General features: G+C 48.6%; 7 protein-coding genes across 7 annotated transcripts; 3 read left to right on the top strand and 4 right to left on the bottom strand.

The window, feature by feature from the left end:
* Positions 1-516: 516 nt before the first annotated feature.
* Positions 517-878, top strand: FSST1_012257 (uncharacterized protein; the record flags this gene model as incomplete). Its single annotated transcript, XM_083235463.1, has 2 exons — positions 517-704; positions 758-878. The coding sequence occupies 2 exons, from the start codon at positions 517-519 to the stop codon at positions 876-878; spliced, it is 309 nt and encodes a 102-aa protein (XP_083081953.1).
* Positions 879-1,161: 283 nt separating this feature from the next.
* FSST1_012256 (uncharacterized protein) lies at positions 1,162-4,141 on the bottom strand (the record flags this gene model as incomplete). Its single annotated transcript, XM_083235462.1, has 2 exons — positions 1,162-2,050; positions 2,103-4,141. The coding sequence occupies 2 exons, from the start codon at positions 4,139-4,141 to the stop codon at positions 1,162-1,164; spliced, it is 2,928 nt and encodes a 975-aa protein (XP_083081952.1).
* A 4,100-nt stretch (positions 4,142-8,241) lies between these two features.
* Positions 8,242-9,518, bottom strand: FSST1_012255 (WD40-repeat-containing domain protein; the record flags this gene model as incomplete). The annotated part of the gene is made up of 3 exons (XM_083235461.1): positions 8,242-9,213; positions 9,262-9,430; positions 9,481-9,518. The coding sequence occupies 3 exons, from the start codon at positions 9,516-9,518 to the stop codon at positions 8,242-8,244; spliced, it is 1,179 nt and encodes a 392-aa protein (XP_083081951.1).
* Positions 9,519-9,880: 362 nt separating this feature from the next.
* FSST1_012254 (chromatin-binding protein CTF4) lies at positions 9,881-12,504 on the top strand (the record flags this gene model as incomplete). The annotated part of the gene is made up of 2 exons (XM_083235460.1): positions 9,881-11,740; positions 11,800-12,504. 2 exons carry the CDS (start codon positions 9,881-9,883, stop codon positions 12,502-12,504), a joined length of 2,565 nt encoding a protein of 854 aa, XP_083081950.1.
* Positions 12,505-20,444: 7,940 nt separating this feature from the next.
* FSST1_012253 (HSF-type DNA-binding-domain-containing protein) lies at positions 20,445-22,431 on the top strand (the record flags this gene model as incomplete). Its single annotated transcript, XM_083235459.1, has 5 exons — positions 20,445-20,827; positions 20,880-20,978; positions 21,034-21,101; positions 21,158-21,574; positions 21,623-22,431. The coding sequence occupies 5 exons, from the start codon at positions 20,445-20,447 to the stop codon at positions 22,429-22,431; spliced, it is 1,776 nt and encodes a 591-aa protein (XP_083081949.1).
* A 648-nt stretch (positions 22,432-23,079) lies between these two features.
* FSST1_012252 (uncharacterized protein) lies at positions 23,080-23,700 on the bottom strand (the record flags this gene model as incomplete). Its single annotated transcript, XM_083235458.1, has 1 exon — positions 23,080-23,700. The coding sequence occupies one exon, from the start codon at positions 23,698-23,700 to the stop codon at positions 23,080-23,082; it is 621 nt and encodes a 206-aa protein (XP_083081948.1).
* Positions 23,701-24,169: 469 nt separating this feature from the next.
* On the bottom strand, positions 24,170-25,447 carry FSST1_012251 (uncharacterized protein; the record flags this gene model as incomplete). The annotated part of the gene is made up of 1 exon (XM_083235457.1): positions 24,170-25,447. The coding sequence occupies one exon, from the start codon at positions 25,445-25,447 to the stop codon at positions 24,170-24,172; it is 1,278 nt and encodes a 425-aa protein (XP_083081947.1).
* Between the last annotated feature and the right edge of the window lie 573 nt (positions 25,448-26,020).

Raw genomic sequence — 26,020 nt, 5'->3', positions numbered from 1 at the left:
ACCAGTCTACTGGGTAGTAGAAAAGTTCACCTCCTAAGACTTAGGATGACTTTTGATCATCATCACTATCGTCGTCGTCGCCGTTGATGACATATTGTCTGCCGAAGTTCCTAGTTGTTGCTAATACCTACTTTAGAGATCACCATCAAGGTTTGTGATCATCCACCAGTCACTCTCCTATTCAGACTGTAATTTAATGTAACTTGGTAACCACGACCACCAAAGAAGATGCCCGCATACTAAACTGTGAACACATTATGTAAGTCTATCATTAGAAGTGCGTAGATAAGGATCAATGTATAATATGCGCTACACATGCTTCATGCACGAAAATCCTCTGTAGGTATCGCGATAAACAAGCCCATGTACGTCATAGACCAACCTCACAGCCTGATGTCATTACTTTTAACATTGCTCTTATCATAACAACTTCACCCATACTGACAGTCTTCATTTTTACTTATCATATATCCAAATAACAAAGCCATACTATTCCTTTTTCAAAAATCCTTCAAAATGGCTGGTCTCGAAAGCCAAGTATCAAAGCAGGACGAGGCCCCTCTCCAGAACTACAATGAAGATGCAGAGCAACTGGCTACCCTTGCAGAAGGCAAAGTCGCTGATGCAGTAAAGAAGACAAGCACAAGAGATCAAACTCGCAAGGATGACATCAAGATCGAAGATTATGCTTCCGACCTTGACAGGTTTGTCGGCCTCGGTAGCTGCTATCAAGGCTCCAAGCTAATATCATGGACAGGAAAAAGGCTGAGCAGGCTGAGGCGAGAGAGGAAATCAAATCCCAGAGGAAAGAAGGTGTTGATGTTGATGGAAGTCTTGGCCAGGGCAGGTTGAGCAACGAAGACAACAGCAGTGTTTGAGCTTCTGCTATTGATACATTTGACGTACAATAACCGAAATCGGGTTTCATATACATCCACAATTTAATCCTCGAAATTTCAAGTAAGCACCAGCCTGTATGTTGTAAAAATTACATTACACTATCGTGGTGAACGACTAGATAACCTTGTACCGTGTCTTCACAGGTGTCGTTCAAATCTATGTCCAACAAAATAACAGAAAGGAAGTGCCTTGGTTAGGCAAGATCGTTACATCATAACAGCCATATCTCTAGTGCTCCGCCAACATTTATCCGCCTCGGCATCATGACAAACCCAAGAACTTGAGTGCCTTATGAGTGTTTGCCTTGCGTCCGTTGGACTTTTCCTCCAGCAGAGGCATAATGCGCCTGTCTTCCTGGTCCCAATCACTATCATCGATATACATGGTGAGGATTGATCGAGCATCGGCGGCTAGGGGCTTGCGGTTCGATTTGGATCGGCATGGTTTGCTCTTGGTCGACTTTGCTGTCTTGACCGTTTCAGCAATGGAGGGGGCCCGACTCCGCATTGCAGATGAGTCTGGAAAGGTTGCTCCTGATGAAACCACAATCGTTGGAGACATGGGTGGGCTATATGGTGATGATGGTATGCGTGGGAAAGCAGAGAAGGTTCCTGTCGTGGAAGTTGACTTGGACTTTTTCGGGGAGTGTTTTTTGGGAAGCTCTTCCGGAACATAGAAACAAGAAACCCCAGAAAGGATCTTGGAGATAGTGGCAACAAATGTTGCAATCTCGGCGTCGCTAGCGGTCGAGGTGAGAAGAAAGTTGGCTTTTGATACGGTAGCATCGTGGCCAGAGCAAGAGTTGGGTGGGAAAGTCTTTCCAAACCGGCCTACAGGTCCTTGTTCTGGGCCAGTAATGGAGTTCCCGCGCAAGTGAGTAAAAGGCATGTTCTTGCTGCTTGTATCAACGATTTGAGCCACCTTCATCATTTCTATTCCAACGAGTTTCTGGAGAGCCAACACCGCAGAGAGATGCTCTGGTGGGTACTCGAGGATAAGATACCTAACTTCCGTATGGAGAGCAAGGTATGTTTCGAGATGAGGAACGATGAGTGTCGCAAGAAGAAACGGGTTGTTGAAGGGGTTGTCCTTCGTCTGGTTGGCCAAGGGTTGTGTCGTGTAGGCCTGCATGGCATTGGCAAGAAGATACCTGTCATATGTGAGTTTTGAGCGAACGATGTTATAGAGCGCCGGCATCTTACCTGAAATCCAGTCTTCCACTGCGACTGACACCACTTTGCTTGGTTCCCAACTTCTCAAGTTGCCCTGTTACGGCAGAGGTGTAGTCCCTCTTTACACCACGCTGAGCCCCGATAGCCAAGATTTGGTCAATACGATGGCATGACCCTTGCGAACCGTTGGGCTCAGTATCCCAGAAGACTGGCTTCCACAATCCCTCAAGCTCGGGTAAGAGGGGAAACTGGAACTGACGATAGCCCCTGGTCTCTGGTGGGAAGTGATCTTGAAGAACAGAGCGAAGTGAGTTTTGTACCGCGATGGCTGTTTGCTGGCCATTGACTCGAAGATCGTGAATCTTGTTATCCATGTCTGAAACCAATAGCGGCGGTGTCCTAACAGGTGTTGGTGGTCGTTCAACTGTCAGTTTAGGCAGACTGGGCAGAGGTTTTCTCCTGAGCCATGAGGGCTGATTGTATGCAAATGGGTCATATTCCAAGTCAAGCTTTTTATAAATAAGAAGCTCCTGGTACTGATCCTCAATACATCTCACGCCGGTGATATTCTGAGACTCGGGCGTCGCGGGCACTAAGGCGTTGTAGTCGTCAAACTCGGAGGTGGGCGACTGGAGGAAAGTAGAAAACCCACCAGTCTTGAATCCACGAACAACTGAATCAAGTATAGGTTCAGAGACATCTTCCTTGAAGTGAACCACCAGGTCCTCTACCAAAGGCAATACCGGCTGGAAAGTCTCCGTGGATTCGGCCACGTCATTGGCATCTGTGCCCCTATCCACGTAAGATTCCCGCGCAGGCTTACGCTTCTTCTCCAAGGGGACAGGGGCCATCTTGATGACGGGAAGGTTAGTCTTGACGACAATAGTCCTTGGCGCGTCGATATAGCTGCGTCTGTTTATAGACATCGCTTTGGATAATCGGCGTGTTTCGGAAAGGCCTTGTTCGGGATTGAAATGCGACTGGCGCACGAGCTCTGGGTTGGCTGCAGGCACATAAAGGTCCCGATACTTGGGAGTGGCCGGGTAGATTCTGTCCAAGGACTTAACTCGTGACAGGGTAGGACTACGGCTTGGAGATCGCATGTCCAGTAATGAAGCTTCACCATACACGACATTATCTGTGGATGGAATGCTCAATACATCGGACCGTGGAGTCAATGCCTCGAGACCAGGGGATACAGGACCCGCCATCAAGTTGTATGATTCCCCGACACAACTAGGAGAGGCTATAAAAGACGTCTTCAAAGAAGGGGACTGTAGGTGAGTGAGACCATGGTAAATACGATCTGCCGATCGGTCATAGTGTGTGATGGAAAATCTGGAGAATCTGGAGGGTTGTGCTGAGTGTGAATAACCTTTGGCTTCTTCGGTGACGCTCCCTTCCTCTTCATTCTTCTGAGCGCCGAAAACAAAGAATGGCGCATTGTCTCCAAAGTTGTCGTTGTAGCCATAAAGTGGTAGGCTGTTGCTTCGGGGCCGCGATGTGAGAGTGAGGTCGACTTCAGTGGAAGGTTGAAGACTAGCCGTTTGTCGGTCCAGGGCTTCGGCAGCTCTCATAGCCCGTGTTATGGGATCCTCCAGCTCATCTCCTAGGCCCTGCTTGTTGAAGCAGTCAAACATGGTTGGGCATCTCCAGTCTCGTACTGAATTGTTCAGGCCAAGGACTCCATCTTTGGTCAATTGATGAAGGAGGGACTCGGCTTGGTTGACATCCCCCTCGGTCTCTTGATCCATAATGGCCCTAATGCATAGAGCTTGAGCGCTTGAGGTACCACCATTCATAAACACTAGTCGCCTGTTGGTTGGTGTTGATTCTTGTAGGAAGGCTCGGGCAGCTTCGTGACGAGCTACAGCAGCTTCGTGTATTCTCTTGACATAAAGGCGAACATCCGACCGGTGATCTGTCGTATCTTTTGGGATGTAATTTTGAACATTGGGGAGAATCAAAATCTGCGGCGAAGAAGGAAGAAGTCGTAGTTGTGTCGATATGGTATCTACATGACCTTCAAAGGCAACAATGCTCCCAAGTTGCTTGTTGTCGGTAGACATAGTGGATACTCGAGGCGCCACTGATCCGGACGATCTTTCAGTATAGAGAAGAGAGGTAAATGGGAGACGCAGAATTAAAATAAGGGATTGTGGATGAAGGAATGCTTGATCAAGGGGACAAGCTGGGCAAAAGGGAGCGCAGTCGAGGAGCTCCTGGTGTGAAACTGGCTCATTTACCACGAAGATATTCTGTTAAATGATTAATGACAATGGCTGGAATGAATATAGGAATGAACTTACAAGGGATATTTCAATGAATAGGGAATAAAGTATTGGGAATAGGTCAAGTTGGTATGAGAAGGGTTGAAGGTAATTTAGAATTCCCAGCCTGGGGAAGGGAGAAGGGGCAGAAGGAAATAATGCCTGTTCTCGAAGAATGTAAAGAGTGGTCAATGAGTAAAAAGAAGTCAGGTTCCGCCAAGATGGAAACATGCAAGAAGGCAGAAGGTAAAGCAAAAGCAGAAGCAGAAGCAGAAGCAAGGTGCGTGATACATATCCGATTTGAGGCAGGTGCATGCCCTTTACTCTATACCCAGATTACCGGGGAAGTTGCAGCTCGCCGGGCCTGCCAGTGCCACCACCTCCTTCTCCACTGTCAACCGATAGAGTCTCCTCTGTTCAACTCGGACTTGAGTGAGAGATTTCAGGTTGATCGCTGAACCCTGCAACAATCCGGCTGCCACAACCAAAAAGCAAGGCCCTCTAGCGACTTCTTTTAATTCTGTTGGGTCTCCATAACCCCATCTAGCCCGACAGTCCATTGAAGCCGCAAAGTCTTTATTGGCTTATTTGGGTTTTTATTCGGAGCCAAAAAGAACAATACTGACATGAATATGAGAGTCGGCCCAAGCTTTCTCTCATTCCCTCAAGCCGGAATCCCAGCCAGCTGAACTGAATGATCGGGGATGGTTGTACATGCAGCTTTGAGCATGGAACCAGACTATCGGAGACTTGCAGCAACACTCCCATCAGCGCCTCATCTCCAGCGCGTACAGTATAGCAAGCGAGAGAAGAAGAAGAAACGGGCGCCCAGCATAGGTGGCACAAACACAAACACAAACACCAATGGCAGTACACCAGAACTGAAACTAGAAACTATTGTGGTTTGTTCGCAACGACGATCACAGGGATCGGGGCACCCCTGTACCCAGACTGCTCCATGATGCAACTGACGGCCTGGTCCCACAGACACAGGGGCTTACATCTGGGCTATCCCTGGAAGGATCCGTTCCGGGTCATAGCTGAGACGTAGTAGCTCTTCGTGAAGGCCTCAGCCCAAATACAATACAGGTATTTTGTTGCCGTAGCTATGAGAAGGACTGATAAATGTCAGTTCGTACCTTACCAATACAGATCAAATCTCGTCGAATTTCATACACTTGCACATGGCATGGACCAAGCTTGGCCGCAAGAAACATTGACCTAATTGAATCACCAAAATTGAGAATTGTCGTACCTCACTCAGTCTTGCACCACATGCATCGGTATGGGACGTACGGAGTACAAAATGCGGGCTCCCTCGTTAAACATACCGAATTTTGCGCAAATCCCTTACCTTGACCAGCATCAACTGGTTACTCGAGTGCAGCTACACAAATCGTGCACAACGAGTTATCAGTTGTTGCACAGTCAACCAAATACAATGTTTGCTTTTTCCACCTACCTCGACACTTCAATCCGTCCTCGAGCTAAGGAAAAAGAAAGTCAAACGTGGAGATTGTTTCCAAGCCTCGTTTTTGTTTATAATGGCATCTTGAGGCCTCAGCCCTTTTCGGGCCGCTCTAATCATTGTCGATCACTCCCCACGTCTATCAACAGGGCAGCAGGGCTTCGATTTCTATTTTGGCCACAAGTTCCGAAAACGATAGCTGATCGCTCTTTATCCATGCCCAATGTCGATCATTCTGCAAAACGGGCCCCGTCAAGCTTCTGTGTCAGGATTTCGAAGGCGCCACCAACACAGTTAACATCTACAGGACGCCGCAAATTTCACGTTGCGAGCTATCTGACTGGTCCAACTAAGCCTTGCAACGATGTCTAAATCAATCGCATGTCTCGGTTTTCTGACTAGATCTCGCTAGATGACCGGCCCTAAACATCAATTCCAATCCGCTTCGCACAGCGCGGCAATTGCTCGTCCTCAATGGCCATTATTACATAGTAGCTACTCGTTGAGCTTGCTTAGCCCCTCCTTTGCCAGCGAGTCAACGAGTGGTGCGGCTGGCAAGGCTTCTGTGAAGAGAAGCAAACAACTTTAAAATGGTTTAATGGCAAGTTATAGAATGCCGCCAGGCCTTCATCAGCAACACCAGACCATGATTGTCTCCCAGTACGTCTTCTCAAGAGCGAGGTACCAGTGTGGAACTTGCGAGTGGAAGTACAGTTTCCAATGGCGCCCCTATCCTATTTCACAAGAAAGAATTGTCGCATACGGCGGCACTGCGAACTACTTCAGCATAACATGCCGTACGCTGGCGTACATAGAAAGGACTCAGCTGTTGTGCCATATGACTCGCGCCGCAAAACCACTGTTTCAGGTTCACTTATTCGCGATAGATCTATCCGGCCGGATATACAAAGCGATAAAGAAGTGGTCGTCCAATATGCTCGCAAACAATACTAAATGAGGCCAAGAGAGTACCCCCACTTCCCTCGAACCACTGCACGACCAGCTCACAGGTATTTCTCTTTTTTCTCTCTTTCCATAATTCTCAAGTGATGAGAATTGTGATGGATTTTCGGACAAGAACCGATCCACTTGGAAGTAATCGTCACCGCGCAGGGTCCAGGTTGTTTGAGAGACGGAGAGACGGTTATCCGTTCATACAATAGGTCTAGCCTAATTGACTTGCAATCTTCAAGAGTGGCCCAATAGGTCACTGGCGTGAACAGGGGGGAAGTCTTGCAGCTCAGACCCGACACATTGGATTTGCAATACATCTCACAGAACAAGCGTATGATATGTAGGATCAGCTCGGATGTTACATTCATCATGTGTCAGCTTTATTGATCAGTCACAAATTCGGTGTCGTTTATCAAAGCTCGAGGTCAGAAGTTGCCTGTACCATGAACAATAGCCTCGAAGCTCAAGACAGAGAGTGATTCATAACCTTCATGTTTGATTAATTGTACGACTTCACGGTTACGCAAGACCAAAATTTCAGCTCAACTCGAGAATCCGCGCTACCACAACTTAAAGCGCCAGTCAATCAATTGTAATTTCTTCTGTTGTCCCATCATTTGTTTAGAACAAGGGGCATTAGTGCTACCAAGCAAGGTTCTATGAGGATCAGCTCTACAACAAGCATTCTCAGGGGAAGCGATATTTCTGGTTACGCCGGCAGAGTACGGCTCAGATCCTGGTAACGACTGCCGTACAATCTCCGCGACTCTAGGATGCAGCGCGAAAAAGCAAAACATAATTGTTTGTTTCTTGGATACACCAGGCTGGGCCAGAAGCAAGCATTTCAGATTCACGTCGTAACCGGGGTACGTTACCCTACATGTCAGATCCTATCATTTGCGACAAGTGATCGATGTCCGGCTCGTCGATTTCCTGACGTCCCTTGCGGTAAGACTGTATGCTATTGTTTAGGGAACGCCTGTCAATTTGCTCGAGACAATGTATGGATGTTTCTTCTCAATTCAGAAAGACTCTTTTGAGTAGCATCGATAGGTGCTTGGTGTCGGTATGTGGGAGGTGTACAGAGAGTACTGTCGGCGTGACGGATGCAAGTAGATGGAAGATTGGCTGACGTCGCTCTTTGTACGTGGGGTAGGGGAAGTATGGTATCAAATCAGTAACCCATGTGGCCCGGCCATACTCGTGTTCAAGCGTCTTTCTTTCTGAGGACTGAAACATGGCCTATATTCTAAGTGACCTGTCTCAAAGGGGCGACTTGGTTTAGTCACACGGCGGAGACGCATCTATCCGCTCCATGTGTCGTAAGCAAACTCGAGCTGAACTTCCGTGAAACACCGGTACAACATAGCAAGTGCATCAATTTCTGGGGGCAACTAGCAAATTGTGGGACAGGTGGGTGGCTTCATGTTGTTCTGAAATGGTCGAGATATTTCGATCAGTTCTATGATGTTGGGTCCTAGTCGTCCATGAGTTCTGCCAGCTCAGCCTCTTCCTCGGCCGTCAAGAGGTTTCTGCTCTTCTCTTCTTCCTTCTCGGGCTCGGCAGCCTTCTGGATCTTGACCACTACTTCGTCAAGCTCAGACTTGCCGAGTGGCCATGTTCGAATAGTTCCATCAATGCCCACACTGCATACCTTGCGGGGAGTACCAGCAGAGTCTTGTAGCATGACAATATCGGTTACCTCTTCATAGTGACCAATCAATGTACAGTACAGCTTGCCGGAGGAGCGATCCCAAACCTTGACATCCTCGTTGCGACCAGCCGTGATAGCCCACTGGTCTGTTGCAAGAACGCCTCGTACATAGTCGCCATGCTCGAACGAATCATCAGCGACAAAGTTCCTGGAACGCGCCAAGCATTTCGCAGTTCCATCGGCACTAGCAGTCCAAAGATCCACGTCTTCACTTGATTGATCGTAGAAAAGCCGGTAGATGCTGGTTTCGTGCTCCTGAATAGTGAGTCGCTCAGCATCGGGGCGGTCAGAGAATGACTCGGGAAGCTGCTTGTAACTGTCCAGGGTAATCTTCCACCTTCTTATGTGGGGATCGCTGCTAGCACTGGCAAAGACGACACTGATTGAGTCGCTGAGAACAGGGTCGATAGCGATGTGTTGAACGGCAAGCATTGTCGTGGTGGGATCTTGCAAGGTATGCAGTCGTCTACCTGACTCAATGTCCCAAACAAACATCTTCTTGTCGGCGCCTCCGCTAATAAGAATGTGTTTACCGGAGATGGTAGCACAAATGACAGTCTTTATGAAGTCTGAATGGCCGCTGAACTTGCGGCCAGGCTGTCCAGTCTCAATATCCCATGACCAGATGTCCTTGTCCCACGAGCCTGCAAATACTGTTTGATTATCTTTGCCTCCCACAGTAAGACAAGTGACTGGAGCTTTTGGCCCGCGGTATGTTGTCTTGGTCTCTGATGTCTGCAGGAAGTTAGCAGTTTGTTGGACTTGAAGGGTTCACAATCATACTTCAAGGTTGATCCGACGAACAGCGCCGGCAGACTCGGCAATAAATACAGAATTGAGAGGTGAGGCTGGATCTGGAACGACAGCAAGTACTTTGGACGTCATGACAATAGGCTCGCCATTTTTGTTGTCAGCCTTTGCGGCCCTTCGTTGACGCTGAGCTTGGACAGCACTTCGAGTTATGTTAGTAAGGAAATGCCGTTGATTTATTGTTATACATACTCTGTCTCGAAGAAGTGATCACGATCTGCAGACTGCATGATTATGAGAGCTTGAATCTGACCTTATACGTTGGAGATATAATATGTATGTGTAGTATTTGGACACTTGTGAAATATCACTTCGTAGGTGATCTAGGTTAGGCAGTCATAAAAGAGTTGGAGATGTTAAGATGGGAGTTGAATTTTAGTGGAGCTTTCCCCTGTAACGTCTTTCCTTTCTTGCCCTGAGCAACGAATCGCGGGGTCTTTCCGCGACTTTAATTGCGACGCGCTCAAACGCGTCTCCCGAGAAACGCAACCCAGACCAATGTCCCACTTCTAAACCAACTATCCATCACCCATCATCGCTCTTTTTTGAGGTTGTTAATCTGTATACACCTTCGATCAGAATCACGACAACGATGGATTCAACAATTGCCCCCAAGCCACGGCCTCGACCCGCCCATACGCAAGGAACTACTCGCTGTGCATATATTCCCGACGGCAGTCGCCTAGTTACCGTCGGCTCGAATAACACAATCCGTCTTTACAAGACAGGTTCCGATGGAGAACCGATCAATATCGATGATTGTCAGGAACAGAACATGACAGTTGCTGCGGGAGATCAGTTCTTCATTGTTGGATCTGAAGACGGCACTGTCAGCTTATACTCCCTCGAAACAAACACCTTTGAGCGCTTCCTCACACGAACAACGCTGCCGATCCGCGATGTTGCTTTGACAGCTGATCACCAATGGTGTGCTGTTGCGAGTGATGAGTTGAGCGTCAAGATTGTCAACACAAAAGATGTTTCACAAGTCAAGTATCTGCGGGAGCATGCACGCGCTGTACGAAACGTTAGCTTCGACCCTCAGGGACGATTGGTTGCGCTTTCTGGTACCGATGGCATCGTATACGTCTATTCTTTGACCGCTGAGGAACCAGAGCTGATCCGAAAGGTGGATGGTGTTATTGGTGCTGTGGATTCAGAGAGCGAGAAGTCGACATGCGTGGCCTGGCACCCAGATGGCCGGGCTTTCGCCGTACCGACTCCTATGCGAGACATCCAGGTCATATCCAAAAATGACTGGGAAAAGCAAAGAACATTTGCCAACGGGCATTTGTCTGACATCACCGCTTTGGCTTGGTCACCCAATGGTGCAATGCTGGCATCGGCAAGTAAGGATAACAAAGTGTTAATTTGGGAGACGAGAACACAATCCGTCATTGCGAGATACGACTACTCCAATGTCATCGACCTGTCTTGGCACCCTACAAAAAATATCCTCTCGTTCACAACTACCGATGGCGAGGTCTATATCTACCCCGACTTCCTCACAGACCAGTTCTCGCCCCTACTCAAGCTCAACACACAACCGGCACCCTTTATCCACGACCCCCTTGCTGAGACATCCGCAAACAGAAGACCGCCTCCACAGAACGGGCAGAAGCAACATGGTCTACCGACAAGACCGAGAAGGGACTCCCTAGGAAGTCTTGACTCGTTCCTTGAAGGCGGTGAGGGATATGGCGATGATGACTTTGTGGAAGATGACGATGGTGCTGGATATACTACAGGATTGGGCCAGAAACGAGGTCGGGATGATGACGACGGTTTTGGTCTTGCGAATAAACGCCGTCATCTGCTCGAGCCGCAATACCACGAATCTTTCCAACCAGGCTCAACTCCATGGCGAGGGAACCGCAAATATCTCTGCCTCAACTTGATTGGCTTTGTTTGGACAGTCGACCAGGACGGACATCACACCGTTACCGTTGAGTTCTATGATCATGAATTTCACCGAGATTTCCACTTCACAGACACATTTCTCTACGACAAGGCCTGTTTGACCGAGCACGGCACTCTCTTTTCATGCCCACCCAAGGATGATGCCCCTGCAGTCATCTTCTATCGACCGCACGAGACATGGACACAGCGATCTGACTGGCGTACCGAGCTGCCACGGGGAGAAGCCGTGACAGCTATGTCGTTGGGTGAATCTTTCATCACTGTTACAACCAGCGCCAACTATGTACGAGTTTTCACTCTGTTTGGCATACCGTATCGTGTCTATCGACCAAAGAGCACACCAATGGTGACATGTGCTAGCTGGAGGGATTATGTTATAACCATGGGCAACGGGCCCATGGGCGCAGATGGCAACACCCGTCTCCTGTACACTATCGAGAATGTTAAGCGGGATGAGATTTGTCAGAATGAGGATATTGTAGCTCTTCCCGAGGGTGCCACGGTCAAGAGCGTATTCTTCTCAGACAACGGTGTAAGTTTTGCTTGGGAACGGACAACCTAGAATTACGATCGCTGACTTGCAATGTTTAGGATCCTTGTATCTATGACTCAACAGGAACTCTCCTCACACTCCTTCACTGGCGACAACCATCAAGAGCATCATGGGTGCCTCTCCTGGACACCAAGTTGATGGACCGTCTGGCGTCAGGACGCAAGAACGAGTCATACTTCCCCATTGCAGTGGCTGATAACAAGTTCCATTGTATCATTCTCAAAGGAGGCGACCAATACCCATACTTCCCTCGCCCCCTCCTTTCCGAGTTTGACTTCTCTATTCCCATATCGTCCGCCCCTAAGCCATCGAAGCGTAAGACTAGGGAAGGATCCGAGGATCTTGATATGGGTGACGGAGATGACGATAAGGACGAGAACGATGATGGATCATCGGAGACACGCAAGCTTGAGCAGCAATTCATGCTTCACGGCGTCAAGGCTGCTCAGCTCCGAGACCTCATTGAATCTACTTCAGGCAGTCACAACCAGCGTTCGCAACTTTCACGTCTTGAGCTTGAGATTGACAAGACATTGCTGCGACTCCTGGATATTGAGTGCCGCGAGGGCGAAGAACGAGGTATGCGTGCGCTTGAGATGGTGCAGCTGATGCGGGATCGTACAGGACGCACGATAGAGGCTGCTAGCAAGGTGGCAGGCCGGTATGGAAGAACAATTCTGGGAGAGAAGATTCGCGAAGTTGGAGAAAAGCGAATGGAAGGGTTGGGAGACGATGACTTTTAGAAGACCATTAACAAGTTGAAAATTTGTACTAAAATGGTTTGGGATACATCTAGCATTGTAGGAGTATAGTCTTTTGCCTATCTTGACGAGTGTCTGAACAATAATGCCACAGTATATCACGAAAAGTTCTCAAATGAAGCTTTGAAGGAGATAGTGATGTGATAGTGTATTTCGTCTAGGTAGTTGAGTTATATATCAATCTTTTAACCCAACGAATTGTTATTATACAAGTCATAATTGCGCTACAAAACAGGAGAATTGCAGTATGAATGTGTTTTTTTGTGTCCTGGTATACTATGTCTAGGACTCATAATAGTCTCTGTAGGTTAGATTAGCCATAGTATGTTGGAGCGTATACTTCATCAGAAGTTCAACCACATCTTCTAGAGCACAGGCCAAGGTTAGAATCGACACGAAATGCCGGAGACCGTTCAATTTCACCAAGCTCTGGCTAGGACTTCTATGTTTCTATCCACATTGCTACGTTTATCATGATCTGTATCGATAATAGATGATACACCCCTTGAAAGCTGATAACAGGGGGTCTTAGACTACATTGTAAAACATCCTGCCGTGTCTGTCAGTCAAAACCTGATTCAATAATGAGCCTGGCGCATAGTCGCACGACTCAGAGTTGTATGGCTTGGCCAAATCGCAACACTAATACTTTCATGACTAAAAGTTACCTCTTTCGGCTTGTTGGCGAGATAATAGTTTATCACTCACTGAAAGCAAAGACAACAACCAAGAAATGCAAAGTTTTTCTTCATCGCAAGGATACCCTCGTTGACTGTTGCCTATTAAAAGGTATCAAAAATTTTCTTGATCCTTGTTCAGGCCAATGATACAACCGGCAAGTATATCCGGAAAGGCAACGTCGATCATGATACCCTCTAAATATTGTGTTTTCCGGAACATGTATGGAAGTTACCCTGGCCCTGGCAACATACACGTAGCGGTGGCTTACTGTCGGCCCGGTTCAAGAAGAAGAATGGAATTCTTAAGAGAAGGAATCTAGGCGCAAACAGAGATTTTCTGTTGAACGAGGGCGTGGCGCCATGGGATAGAGTAACATCGTTGGTTGCGCATGGGTTCAATATCAAACGATAGTGTCTCGGCGATTTGGGTGACCAATGCAGGTACTTAGCATGTGTACTAGGTTTGTGGTGTCCTTAGAGAAGGAAAAAATTCAACTGCCGAATGCTTAGGAAAGAACTAGCCTCGTACTCTGTAGTAGACGATAGAGGATAAACGCAGTTCCTGAGCAAAAGCCGAGAAAAACGGCTTCGAGATCGGACATGGAGAAATCTTGAAAGGTTCTCGGCCGGAGGCGCCCAACCAAAAACGTTAAGTTAATACCGACTGAGAGGGTCAGATCGGAGGTACAGCCCATATCAGCCAAGTCTACAGTCGAGAGCGGAGAGGTTCAGGTACCAAAATGCCATAGTAAATGCCGCCGGGACAACCGATACTATCCATCAGAGCGTTCTCGAACACTTCGATAGACACAGAACTTGTTAGCGCTCACGCACTCTCTGCTGTGCATTTCTGTACTGTGCAAGGAGTGACGTGCACCGCCTTGACTGCCTGCCGTCTATCCATCCATCCATTGCATCGGGTTGGGAAGCATATCCCTGTTTCAGCCCACTCCCCTTTTATTGTTCTCATCCTATTTTGGACAGAGGATCTGCTTAGATGAGTTGAGACATGACAAAGATAGGATGCGATTACTCTGTAGTATTCATGCATTATGGGAAAACGTTAACCGTGTCATGAGTCGTGTCATGTAGTTCAGGGCTTTCAGGGGCCGCCACAAAGCACTGGTAGTCATCATAGATACCTAGATTAGCTCGACACGCTCAGATCTTACACCAGGGGACGGGACGATCTGACGGACCGGGGAAAGTGGCAGACTCTTTGCTTTTTTTCTCATGAGTGATTCCAGCTGAGACGTCTCAAGTATCACACAGATTGATGAGCGCATGAAAGTAAACGTGCGACTCAAAATAGTCAGCGGGGACGTCCGTAGTCTGGGCGTAGAATCGAGCTAAATACGATTCAACTTGCCCAGCTCAAAGAAAGATACATGTCCCTGCGAAAGTCTATTGATTGAGATCCCGCCTGTCCGTACTGGGCTCCAGCACGCCGCTCGAAAGAGGAGCAATAGAAACTGTTTGTGTCACACGACTTGAGAATTTGCTGTGCTGTTATTTTCGAATTGTAAACTCGGACGGTCTTATGATAAACCCTCAATACCTAGTTTGTTTAGTACAGGGGATCTGCATCTCGAAGATGCATCGAATTACGAATAGAGCTAACTGATCGGTCCGAAGCTTGGCATCACTCTGCAAGTATCCTTCATTGTCTGTTAGTCTGTGTCGGGTTTGTGGGTGTGCTAGTGACTTTCCTGACTGAAATTGGTGGCGAGCTGGCGTCAAAACTTAAAGTTTTAAAGTCTCGTTCTAGTTCGTGGTTTGCCAGTACGTGGGCCTGTGGTTCCAAAATAGAGAAATATAATGCAATAGTGCTGCCATTTGATAGACTTTCCCCAAGTTACACACGCCGCGGCCCTGTTGTGGAACGCTTTAAATTGTATTGATTTCATGCAACTTCGGAAACGGCTAGGTGAACGTTGAACTGCTGATTCCCCGAGCTTGACGCTCGATGTTAAGGCAGATGCTGAGAAGTACCGATGCAGACTGGGCGATCAGAGTCGATAAATTTGCCTAACAGGGATTCATGCCATCTACATGAGTCAAGAGCAGGCTACCGTGGCGTCTGTTCAGCTCAAGTTGTTGCTGCAGACAGGTCCGTAGACCTACTGTCTACGATGTTGGTGTTTTAGATGAATAGTGGAATGGCTGCCGATCAGCAAAACCATGTTGAGAAATGTCTTACATAGATGTGAAACGCCAAAGAACACCCTGTAACATTTAATATGTGCCTGAACGCAAAGCAAGTAGCCTCCTTGGATAAGATCACTGTCAGCTCCATCTGTTGCAATTTAAGTTCCGCTTGTTTGTCTGCTCGCCCCTCAAGGCTGAATCGTCGACTGAGAAATGGCGTCTTTGGCTGTTGGTTCTCGTCATAACCGGAGCCAGGGATTATGGACTTACCGTGGGAATGCTTTCGGTAGGTACTGACGGATAGCAGTAGCAATAAGACTGAGCGAGTCATCGCGTCTCCGTACCTTGCACATCACTGGTTTGTTGTGCCTTGCCATTGATGATGATCAGCAATCTATGTCGTCTATTGCGGGGGAAGCCATGTGCTTAGCTTAGACGGTCACTGATACTCCTCAGTCTTATTGACAGGCAATTTGGCGTTGGTGGCCCATTGAGCATCGAAGAGAGTCGAATGAAGGTATAGATCTTGGGTTCGGTAGGCAATGACAGATGGCGAGAGCATGTGCAAGAACTCTCAAGGAGCCAGAGGAACTTCCAAGGATAGTTCGAATGCTCATTCTTTTTCGGGTCAAGCGTAATAGCAGAGGAGAGGATAATGGTGTTTTTTCGGCCGTTGACAAAGTCTTGGGGCTCGTTTGAATCCCTTGATTTGGCGTGGTTTCCTTTGAGCCTGGTCCTTGGCTAGGGGAAGCTGTCCGAAAGGACGCCATTGCCAAGGTCCGACTAGCGGGTAGAACTAAAACCCTTGACCAGACGGATATTTAAAGGCTGACGAATTGCATAAACTCCAAAGGTTGCCCGTAGCGGGTTAGTACTTTCTGACTCTCCATTCTTGAATCGACAGTCAACGTCTAGTATCAATTTCAAGATGCTCTGTAGCGGTGATACACTGAGTGTCGTATCCTGAACTGCTACTCACTCAGGGTAGATAGAGACAGTTACCCAGGAATCACGAGCAGTGGAGATAAGAACTGAACCCGTTAAACGATTGCATTAAGTTGAGATTAGCGGCAAGTAGGAACCTAAGCAAGCACAACGGGAAGGAAGCACGGGGCACGAGGGCACGGGACAATGAACGGAGCTTGAACCGGGCAATGGGGCGCCGAGTAAAGCACGGAGCACGGAGCGGTCTAGTTAATTAACACTGGATGAGAAAGCACAGTTATCTCCTGCCCAGCTGGGAAAGCATTGAGTGCTTTGAGCACCTGCTCCGACATGGACGACCTACCGTGCCTGCCAAGCTGGAGACTACCTCTAGAGAAAGAAAGAAAAAAGAAAAAAGAGCTGGAACCACGAGGACAAGTGCAATGGAAAACATGTCACTATCGTGTTAGAAGGCCATGCATGCCGTGGCCTTCCTGTTCCTCCACAACATAAAGTATTATTCCCAGGCTGCCACGGCCGGCTCATGTTTCCTTTACCTAAGGTGCGAATAATGTGTCACATTCGATAGGGTAATGTACGAGCCCCTTTCATGGTCAATCAACATCACAAACCAATATTCGGCCACGATTTGCGGAAACCGTACCCAGTCTAACAAGGGTTCATCATGCCAGGGAGGACCTGTTGAGCCAGGGTTATCCGGCCCGTCGAGGTTGATCCAGATCCATCCTCAGTCATCCAACCGCTACCTGCCCTGCAACTGCTAGAGCCCGCCTGCCATCTTGTCTTGCCGATTCACTATCTCGCGATCCCGGAGACCAGTTGTACTAAGTGCTGCAACCTCATCCTCGTCGTGGTACCATGAGCGGAGTCCCGACTATGTTGAGAGTTAGGTTGTACTGCGCTGCGGTTAGTAGAGGAAGAGTGAGAGGGTCCGAGCAAAGGATTGACTTGACATGCTAGACATGTCACCTTGTCTTCCGTAATTGCGACTTTTACAGGGCGGTACTAACGGTTCATGATACCCGACAAACACGGACTTTATGTAGCAGTGACCTGCACGCCTGCATTGCCAACATGCTAACTAATTTGGTGTCTTTGAGATACAGTTGGTTCGTTGTGGGGGACTACTAGTTACCCATCAGAGCTCATATTTCTTGTCATGACAACGATCATGAAGCACCTTTCCGATCTCGCAACGCCGGCTTTATGACCGGACAAAATCGATAGGTCCCGGAAATCCGGCCGACATGCAGAAACGTTGAGGCTTTTCTCTATTGTCATCCCCAAAGATTATTGTGTTCTGACACGGAAGTTCCCAACTTCTGATAGGAGCCATCTAGGCCGTGTTGTACTTCAACCTTCCTGCACGGATTTTACCCACTCTCCATCCACTTGGATGATGTGACGATGAGGCGGAAAAAGGCCCAGGCCGTCCAATACTGGAACAAATCATACTTCTACATTCTTTACTTGTCTTGTGTCGTTTACATTCGATATCCATAGGGACACCCTCTTCGGGCCATCGAGGCTGGGCGCCACATATTGCAGTTTGCCTCCCGGCGTTCCTACGTTAGACACCACACCATGAGAAGATGCGGCAAGGCGCTAATGAAAATATTGGAAGCTGATTGTTCCGGCCCCTTCCTTCCTCGTGTAAGCCCTTTCTTTAACATGTGCGGTTCGTTTTGGAACAATTCGTTGACGGGTTCTTGATCTTAGATCTGCCTCTGAAGCCACCACTAGAAAATACCAAGGACTGACTGTGCAATGACGGATTGGTCTTGGCGGCGCTATACATCAAGGGTTCTATTGTTCCATTATTAACTAATACTGCCTTACAAAGTACAGTAGACATGTCAAAGTCTTAGTCGTAACGCCAATATTACGGAAGGGGTCCCTACAGCCTGGGCACTGGAACTCCATTCCAACGATGGCTATGGGATTATGAGGCATCGATCCAGACCCATCCACGTGTACGCACTGTTGCTTTTGGCAGACGTGACATCTTGGCAAACTGTATTTTGCTGTGATGGGCAGTTGTTGTTTCCGCCCAGCATGGCATGATCAAGCGACAGGAGAATTGTTTTGAGAGCCGCTCGACATTTATTTCCAGGCGTGCAAGTCGGGAGTGAGTGTAGGGGTCTGTCTGATGGGACCAAATTACAGTACATATGAATAATGTGGGTGTTAAAGACTGGAGTGGGTGTGGTAAGTGGACTTCTTTTTCGATTCGATTGGACCTCAACCAGCTTCTCCCCATTTCCTCTACGACGGTGGGTAGCCATGAATGTCAATCAAAACCCCATGCCTGTCCCTCCCCCATCCCCATCATATCTCCATGGGTTCCATGACACTGTTCGGGAGAGCCATGTCCCCAAATTTCCAATCCTGGCTCTTGTGCTTGGGTCTGATAATGATCATATCGGTTTCCCTGCAGTCCCAGAAAAAAATGAATTGGGTTCAATGTCAGCAGGCTGTCTGTTATTATGTAGGATTGATTTTCCATTCTCCCTCTCCCTCTTCCTATCCCTACTTGAAACCTTCGACCGGATTGTGCACGCTCATAACATCAACCAGCTACCTGGGTCTGGCTAGAGAGTGAGCCTTTCCGTTCTTAGCTTCCTCTTGCATATACAACCACTTTCACAAGTCCTGCACATTCCCGTCTTTCTTTCACACTGTCCATGAGACTTTTGTCTGACGCTCTGAACCCTTCTTCGTTCGGCCGCCCTCAGAGCTCTCCCCGCCTGTTCTTAGGTTGAGGTTGGTGTCATTGTCACCAGTGCAAGTGGCCGCAGTGATTCGTCCACTGCTGGGACGTCAACCTAGCTAAAAAGAGGTCTTTGACGCTTGATCAGACAAGCAACTTTGATCTTTGCGGAGTCACCGAGCTGTGCGAACACTTTCAGGGATCTGTGCTGTTTCGTCAATCGTCGCCGTACTCTGGCGCGCCGACTGGTTGTGTCGTGCCCTTTGGCTTTGCTTTGCCTTTTGCCCGAGCAGCCTATCACCTGGTCGAGGTGTCAAGATAGAGTCGCTGGCAATCTCGCCTCCTCTCCCCGCCTTCTAGAAAAACCAGAGCCCTGAAAAAGCCCCTATGCGAGGCTGATCAGCAGCGACCATCCATCTGAACCAGGGTGTGGCCTAAACCTAACCCAAGCTAAGACAACCTGCTAAAGTTAAGCTAACCCACTGTAACTTTGCTTTGCGTGGGAGCGAAGGTATCCGTACTGTACAACACTGTACCGTACAGTGCATTACAGTCCTTCCTCTTCCTAACTTGCTTGAGCTTTTTAGTTTGGAGAGCTTGTCGTTTTGCTTTGCTCCAACCAACGACCAGGCGGGACCAGCCAGAGCCAGCGCCAGCCCAGCTGCAAATCGCCGCTCTTGTCTGTGCTATTACCACATCCCAGTTCATCGTTCGCCTCTCCTCCTCTTCTGTCACCTTTTCCCCCCATACTCGAAGCGAAGCAACACCGCGCAGCTCGCCTACCAGCGCCGGGAACCGCTTGAACCAGCCAGCTACAACCAGGCCAGGTCAGGCCAGGACAGCCCAGCTCAGGTTATCCTGCAAGACATCCATTGTCCCACCCGCTCATTTCTGCACATAGAGAGCAGGTATTGTCCAGTACAGTACGAGACGGTTCGCATCGTGTCGCATCATATCGCATCGCATCAAATCGCATTACATCAACTTTACTGTACGTTGGGTTACTTCCCTCACCTGCGCTTTTGCTTTTGCTTTCGCTTTCCTTGACCGGCCCCCGATCCCGACTCTATCATGTCGCTCCCTCCCCCGGTGTCTCTCGGCTTCTGATCCACCGTCTCGCGCCCGCGATACCGTCTCTGTTCCTTTTCCTTCCTTTCCCACATCGTTCGTCGTCGTCTCAAAGTTTAGTTTGCCATAGTACACACCCACTTGTTCTCTACACCCCCATCAGGCTCGAGCTCACCCTCCTCCTTCTTTCCTTACTACTCGACCTTGCCTTCATTTATCTACCTATGTACTCCATCCTTTAACCTCCCCGTTTCCTCCCGTTCTTGCCTGCAGCTCGTTTCTTCTTGCATACTCTGTTTCTTCAAGAGCAAGCATTATCGAACCTGACCCTGGCCTCGTCTGTACCTGACCCTTCTTGTCGACTAACCATCATGGCTACAGCGCACATGGCCGTCAGGACCGACACCTTTCCGCACTCAACCTCCCGCTCTCATAGTCATAGTCACCAGTCAATGGGAGCCCGTATCATTCCCATACCTACTCCTACGATCAAAATGTCTCCTCCCAGTAACGGCGACCCGATGGAGATAACCTCACCTGCGCCATCTTCTAACGGTAACCACAACTCCGACTCCGAAGCCAATGGCAACGGCCAATCCAACGATCGACCCAAAAACTCTCCCGCGCCCGATAGCAACAACGTCACGAGCAACAATGTCAACAACTCTAACAGCATGCCCGCGCCTCCGCCCGCGGCTGCTGCTGTGCATCAGCCCAAGATCGTGCAAACAGCCTTTATTCACAAGCTCTATAAGTGAGAACGCGCTGCCAATAACTTCTACAGCGTCTTGCTAACAATACGCTAGCATGCTGGAAGATCCTAATATCCAACATTTGATTTCCTGGTCTGCGAGCGCTGAAAGCTTCGTTATGTCGCCCTCGGCCGACTTCTCAAAAGTTCTATCGTGCGTTTACAGCAACTATAAGCTGGTCGATTAGTAGGCGACTGACGCCTTCTAGGCAATACTTCAAACACACCAACATATCATCGTTTGTGCGACAGCTCAACATGTACGGTTTTCACAAGGGTGCGTGTCAGAAAGCTCTAGATGTTGAGATTTTCATGACAACTAACGTGCAGTAGAGCGCGATGTTTTCCACACAGGAAACCCCGATACGACTCTGTGGGAATTTAAGCACGGCAATGGCAACTTCAAGCGTGGCGATCTGGTCGGCCTACGTGAGATTAAGCGCCGAGCCAGTAGACATGCACTTGTGCACCGCGAGAGCAATTATACAAAGCCTGTGACATCGCAACCGGGCACTCCGGCAGAGCCAGTCCCCCTTCCTCCAGACAGTGCTGACGCCCGATTGCTCAACATTGAGCACACGCTCTTTGATTTGAGTAACCGCCTACAAAGGAGTGAAGAGGCTGCTCACTATATGCACGTTAAGAACCAGGCAACTATGGAGACCATGAACCGTCTGCTCCAGTTCAACCAAGAGCTCTCTAGAACCATGTTGTCCATTGTTCCTGCCGAGAGCCTAATTTCCCGTGACGGTATGTACTATTTTAGCAGGATGTTAGTAGTATCTGACAATGATCCAGTGATTGCCTTGCAGGGTGAGATCCAGAGGCAAGTTGATGTGCTCAGAACGATCGAAGAGCCACCACAGGAGCCCCCTTATACCGGTCGTCAACAGTACTTTGCTGGTGTCGAGAATGCTCCAGTATCTCCGAGACAGCTCGCCCAAGATGATCACAGACGGGGCCCTACTCTAGGTGTTCCTTCGGCACGCAGCCAGAACTTCTACAAGCCCCCAGTTCCCTCCAACCTGTCAGCCGGCACACGGAGACCGTATGGCTCGATTAGTGGCAGCAGCACTACTCAGTCATCCCCATTGCGCACAGCTCCCCCACCTCCACCCCCGGCACCCCATCCTCTATCCAACGTCGAGACTGTTCCTGGTCCTGGTAGCTTAGCACGCCGCCACACTGCTGCCGACATTCGCGCCCACGGTTGGCAACCGACACCCTCTCCTTTCGCTTCTGGCGCCCCATCAGGTGCCTGGCCCCCTTCGCCTAGCCGAGCTGCTCCTGAAGAGCAACGAATCAGGGATTCTTTGTCAACATATTCGCTACAAAATGCATCTCAAGCACACCCCCACTCGCGCCCAACTACTCCCCCTCCCCCGTTTGTGAATGGTGTCAGTGGAGGCTCGGACACCTTTGGAGGATGGACATGGGGCTCTGCTGGTCGCGAGAACAAGAACCTGTCAGTGAAGGACCACTCCGCCCCCACAACTCGACGCGGAAGCATGGCCCATATTCTCAATCCTAGTGATACTGCAGAGAGGTCAGACGAAGATGAGGACCCTCGGGGGGATGACGATAGAAAGAGAAAGCGAATGCAGTAAAATACACCAAACGAAAACGAAAACGCAACATAATCAAACCGGCTGACCCGGGAAACATTTTCTTTTTAAACCTCAACTGGACACAACAGCTATCTTTAACAGAGGCGCATCACGTACATACTACACATTTCATATATGGATATTTATTTCGCAGACATCACACCAGGTCACGCACATATTTGCAATTATATGGCAAAGGCAGCCTGCTTTGGAGTATAGGGCATGGGAAGGGCTAGAGGACGGTCATGGGAGGCTTTCTTCATCACCAGCGCGATGCATTACAATACCATGGCAGGCATTCTGTTTGAGTTTGACACCGTGGACTTTTTTCTTCGCTCTCGCTGCACAGAATGGGTTCATTTTTGTACATTGAGAGAGACGGTCATTGTGTTCTTGGGAGGAGTTGCATGATTGGTGCTGGATTATACCATCGGAAGGCTGTTATCATGGGATAGGATATTTTGAATCTTAATGACCACCGTTGATATAGCACCGTGCTGTGATTGTAAGTTGACGTGAAGTTCAATCAAGGTAACGGTTCTTGTAATTGGACCAATTGCTTGCCGGCTGTGACAGTAATGGCTAGAAAACACGATTCAATGACAAGTCAAGAATCGCATTTGGGTATCTTATTACTAGTAAATCTTCTCATGCTGTTACCTCTGCCTCTGCCTCCGCTTTCTCAGTCTTTTGCTTCTTCTTCTTGTTCTTTCTCCTGCGCTTCTTGTCTGTCGTCTTCTCAAGATTCGCGCTCTCTTCCTTGGCGACGTCCTTCATTTCAACATCCGCTTCTTCAACCTCAGCTTCATTACCATTCTTCTCTTCACTTTCAGACGTCGTTGTAGGCAACACCTGATTCTCAATCTCCGGCTCAGGCTCGACAACCTGTCTTCGCGGCCTCTTCCTCTTTCCCAGTGCACTCCTTCCCATTTCTTCTTCACTCTCGCTCTCTTCCACCCTTTTCTTGGCCTTGCCTGCAGCACCCTTGCCCATTCTACCCCTCAGCATCCTTTCCTCCTTGGAATTTGCGGGTTTCTGCACGTCTTTCTTCTCGGGGATATAGCCGACTCCGGTGTTGGGTTGTGTGCCACGTGTGAGATCGTCGTCGTTGTCGTCAGGAATAACACGGCGTCGCACAGGTGTAGAAGTACTGCTGCCGGTCATATTTTTTAGGATCGATGATCTTGAGGCGATAGAGAGTGAGATGCGGTTTGTGAGAGCGGCATAGTTGTCTGCGACAGGCAGAGGTGGAGGTAGTGCGGGAGCCATTGCGACTTTTGATCCTGTGAAATAATATGTAGAAAGTAGAATTTACGAAGCCTTGAAATCGAACGAGAGTTTGCAAGAGTTGGATTTGAGACGAGCCAGGAACGGAGGACTGGCGGCTGCCGGCTGATAGAAGTTGGTGATGTTCAAGTTTGGTGGAGAGGCTTTCGCAGAAGAATTTCACATGCGACATTCTAGAACGGGTACTTACTTTAGTACTTATCTTATCTACTGCAACATCAACAAATGCAAAACATGGCAATTGCGCAAAGCTTATAAATTCAACATGGATGTGGCGTTTAATTTCGGGATATTTATTTAATTTGAGCTTAAAAGTATATACTTGAATTAATTAGAATCAAGGAAACCGGACAATGTCTATCCGTCAGTACTCCGCTGTCTCTATTTTAAGTCGTAAATTCGTAAACGTAAAGTAACCTGCCCTTATCGCACAGCTCCAGAACAAGTTGATTTAGTAACTGGCAGTCGTGTCTCGTAGACTGAGCACGTAGGGCAGGTCTGTAGCGTCTTGATGTGTGGCTAGCCGTATTACGGACCCTGAGCTACCCGATGATTTAGATCGAAGACTCGAGGTTGACGGCTGGCTCATTCGATACCGGCGCTGACTCTGAGCAAGACTCATATTGCTGTACCTTCGTGACAAACTCCCGCTTCCAGTAGTACCACTCCTTATGCTATTAGGAGCAGTCTCATACACGTTCCAGGTGTTTGTTGATGGTTGGCGTTGTAATCGTCGGGCGGAGCTGCTGATACTGGCAGCATCTGATGGCGTCAAGTTGCTACGAGAAGTACCGCTTCTAGCATCATCGTCGCCATTGGTGGATGGCGATGAGGCTTCTGTTTGGTCATCAAGAACATTGGGGTCCAATGGCTCCATTGCGCGTAGGATTTCAGCAAAAAGGTGCATGAGCTCTTTGAACTGGGCGTTGGAAATAGGTCGATTAGAGAAGCGTGCGTATTCGTAGTGTGACAGGAATTTTGTAGTGTTTGTGTCCATCGTGAGTACCCCTAACTCTGCGAGGTGGACTATGTAGTCGCGCAGGCTCATGTTCGCGGTTCGTTGGAGAAGGGCTACAGCTTCGGGATCGAGTAGGGGTGGATTCGTCTGCGAGGTTGGGTCGGGAGGCGCAAGAGTTAGAGCTTTGCCCTCGATGAGATTCGGTAGCTCAGAAAAGACAGTCGAGTATTCGAGATTGGGTAGATCAGGCGCGTTTGGGGATGACCAGCCATGGTGTTCAATATCTCCCCAAACTGGTTTTCGACGAGGTATTACCACCACCAACTCCTCTGCCGGACCTCCAGGACCGTCGAAACCCAGTTTGACTCTTGTTTCGACATTTTCGTCCGGGGTTGTATCTTGTGTTTGAAGCCTAGGGCGCGATTCGTATGCGATCGATGCACTGCGACCAAGACCTAATCCGATAACCTTGTGAACCGTCGAACGAAGATCACCCTTCTCGATAGGCACCCAACCCTTCGGTATCGATCCTAAATCGGTCTTGTTGATGTAGAGACGAGTGATGAAGACGAAGGACACGACGACGACGGCAGTGACGTAGGCGGCGATTAGAATCCAGATGTTGTAGAGCTGTCGGTTCTGAAAGGAGCGATGAATCGCATCGGCGGGAGTAGCTAGTAGAAGTCCGAGAAGACAGACGTAAAGAAGACCGTAGAGCGTGCGATAGATGATAGAGGCGACAAGGCGTCGGCGAGACACGGGAGATGCCATACTTCGAGTTCATAGACAAGAAGGCTGTCGCAGTTGCAAAGCGTGCTGCAATGCAGTCAAAGGTTGTTATGAACTGGAAATCGATATTAAACAGAATAATAGGGACAAATACTGGGACATGACTAAGTAAAGAGAATTAAGTTGGAATGATAGTTGTTGAATGAGTGAACGAGTGAGTGAGTGAGCGAATGACTGGTACTTCAGTGAATGGGTGTCACTGTAGGTAGTTTGTAGTTAGAGGGGGGTTGGGTTGACGAATCGAATGTCCAAAGGGCGAACCATTGGATGATTGATTGACTCAACCAAACCAAGTTGGACGACGAGCAGAAGAGGTTGCAATTTAGGAGGACCAGGACCCTTGACGTGACAGTGTTTTATCAAAACGGACACGGCGTAACAGCACGGTTCTAGTCTAGTATCAAAGTTACCCACGGCCCCGCTGTCACTTTAATTACACTTCAATGTTATGAAGCTTGTGCAGTGTTTAATGATAGGTGCTTTTTCTCCTGCTACAAATTGTTACAATGGTATCATAATACATTATCTCGCCCTCTAACCCTTATCCTTCCTTGT

Source organism: Fusarium sambucinum, chromosome III, assembly GCF_050947815.1.
Source record: "Fusarium sambucinum isolate potato_lamoka chromosome III, whole genome shotgun sequence".
NCBI classification, from domain to species: Eukaryota; Fungi; Ascomycota; class Sordariomycetes; order Hypocreales; family Nectriaceae; genus Fusarium; species Fusarium sambucinum.
Note: the sequence above shows the minus strand (reverse complement) of the source record. Positions and strands in the feature narration are given on the sequence as shown.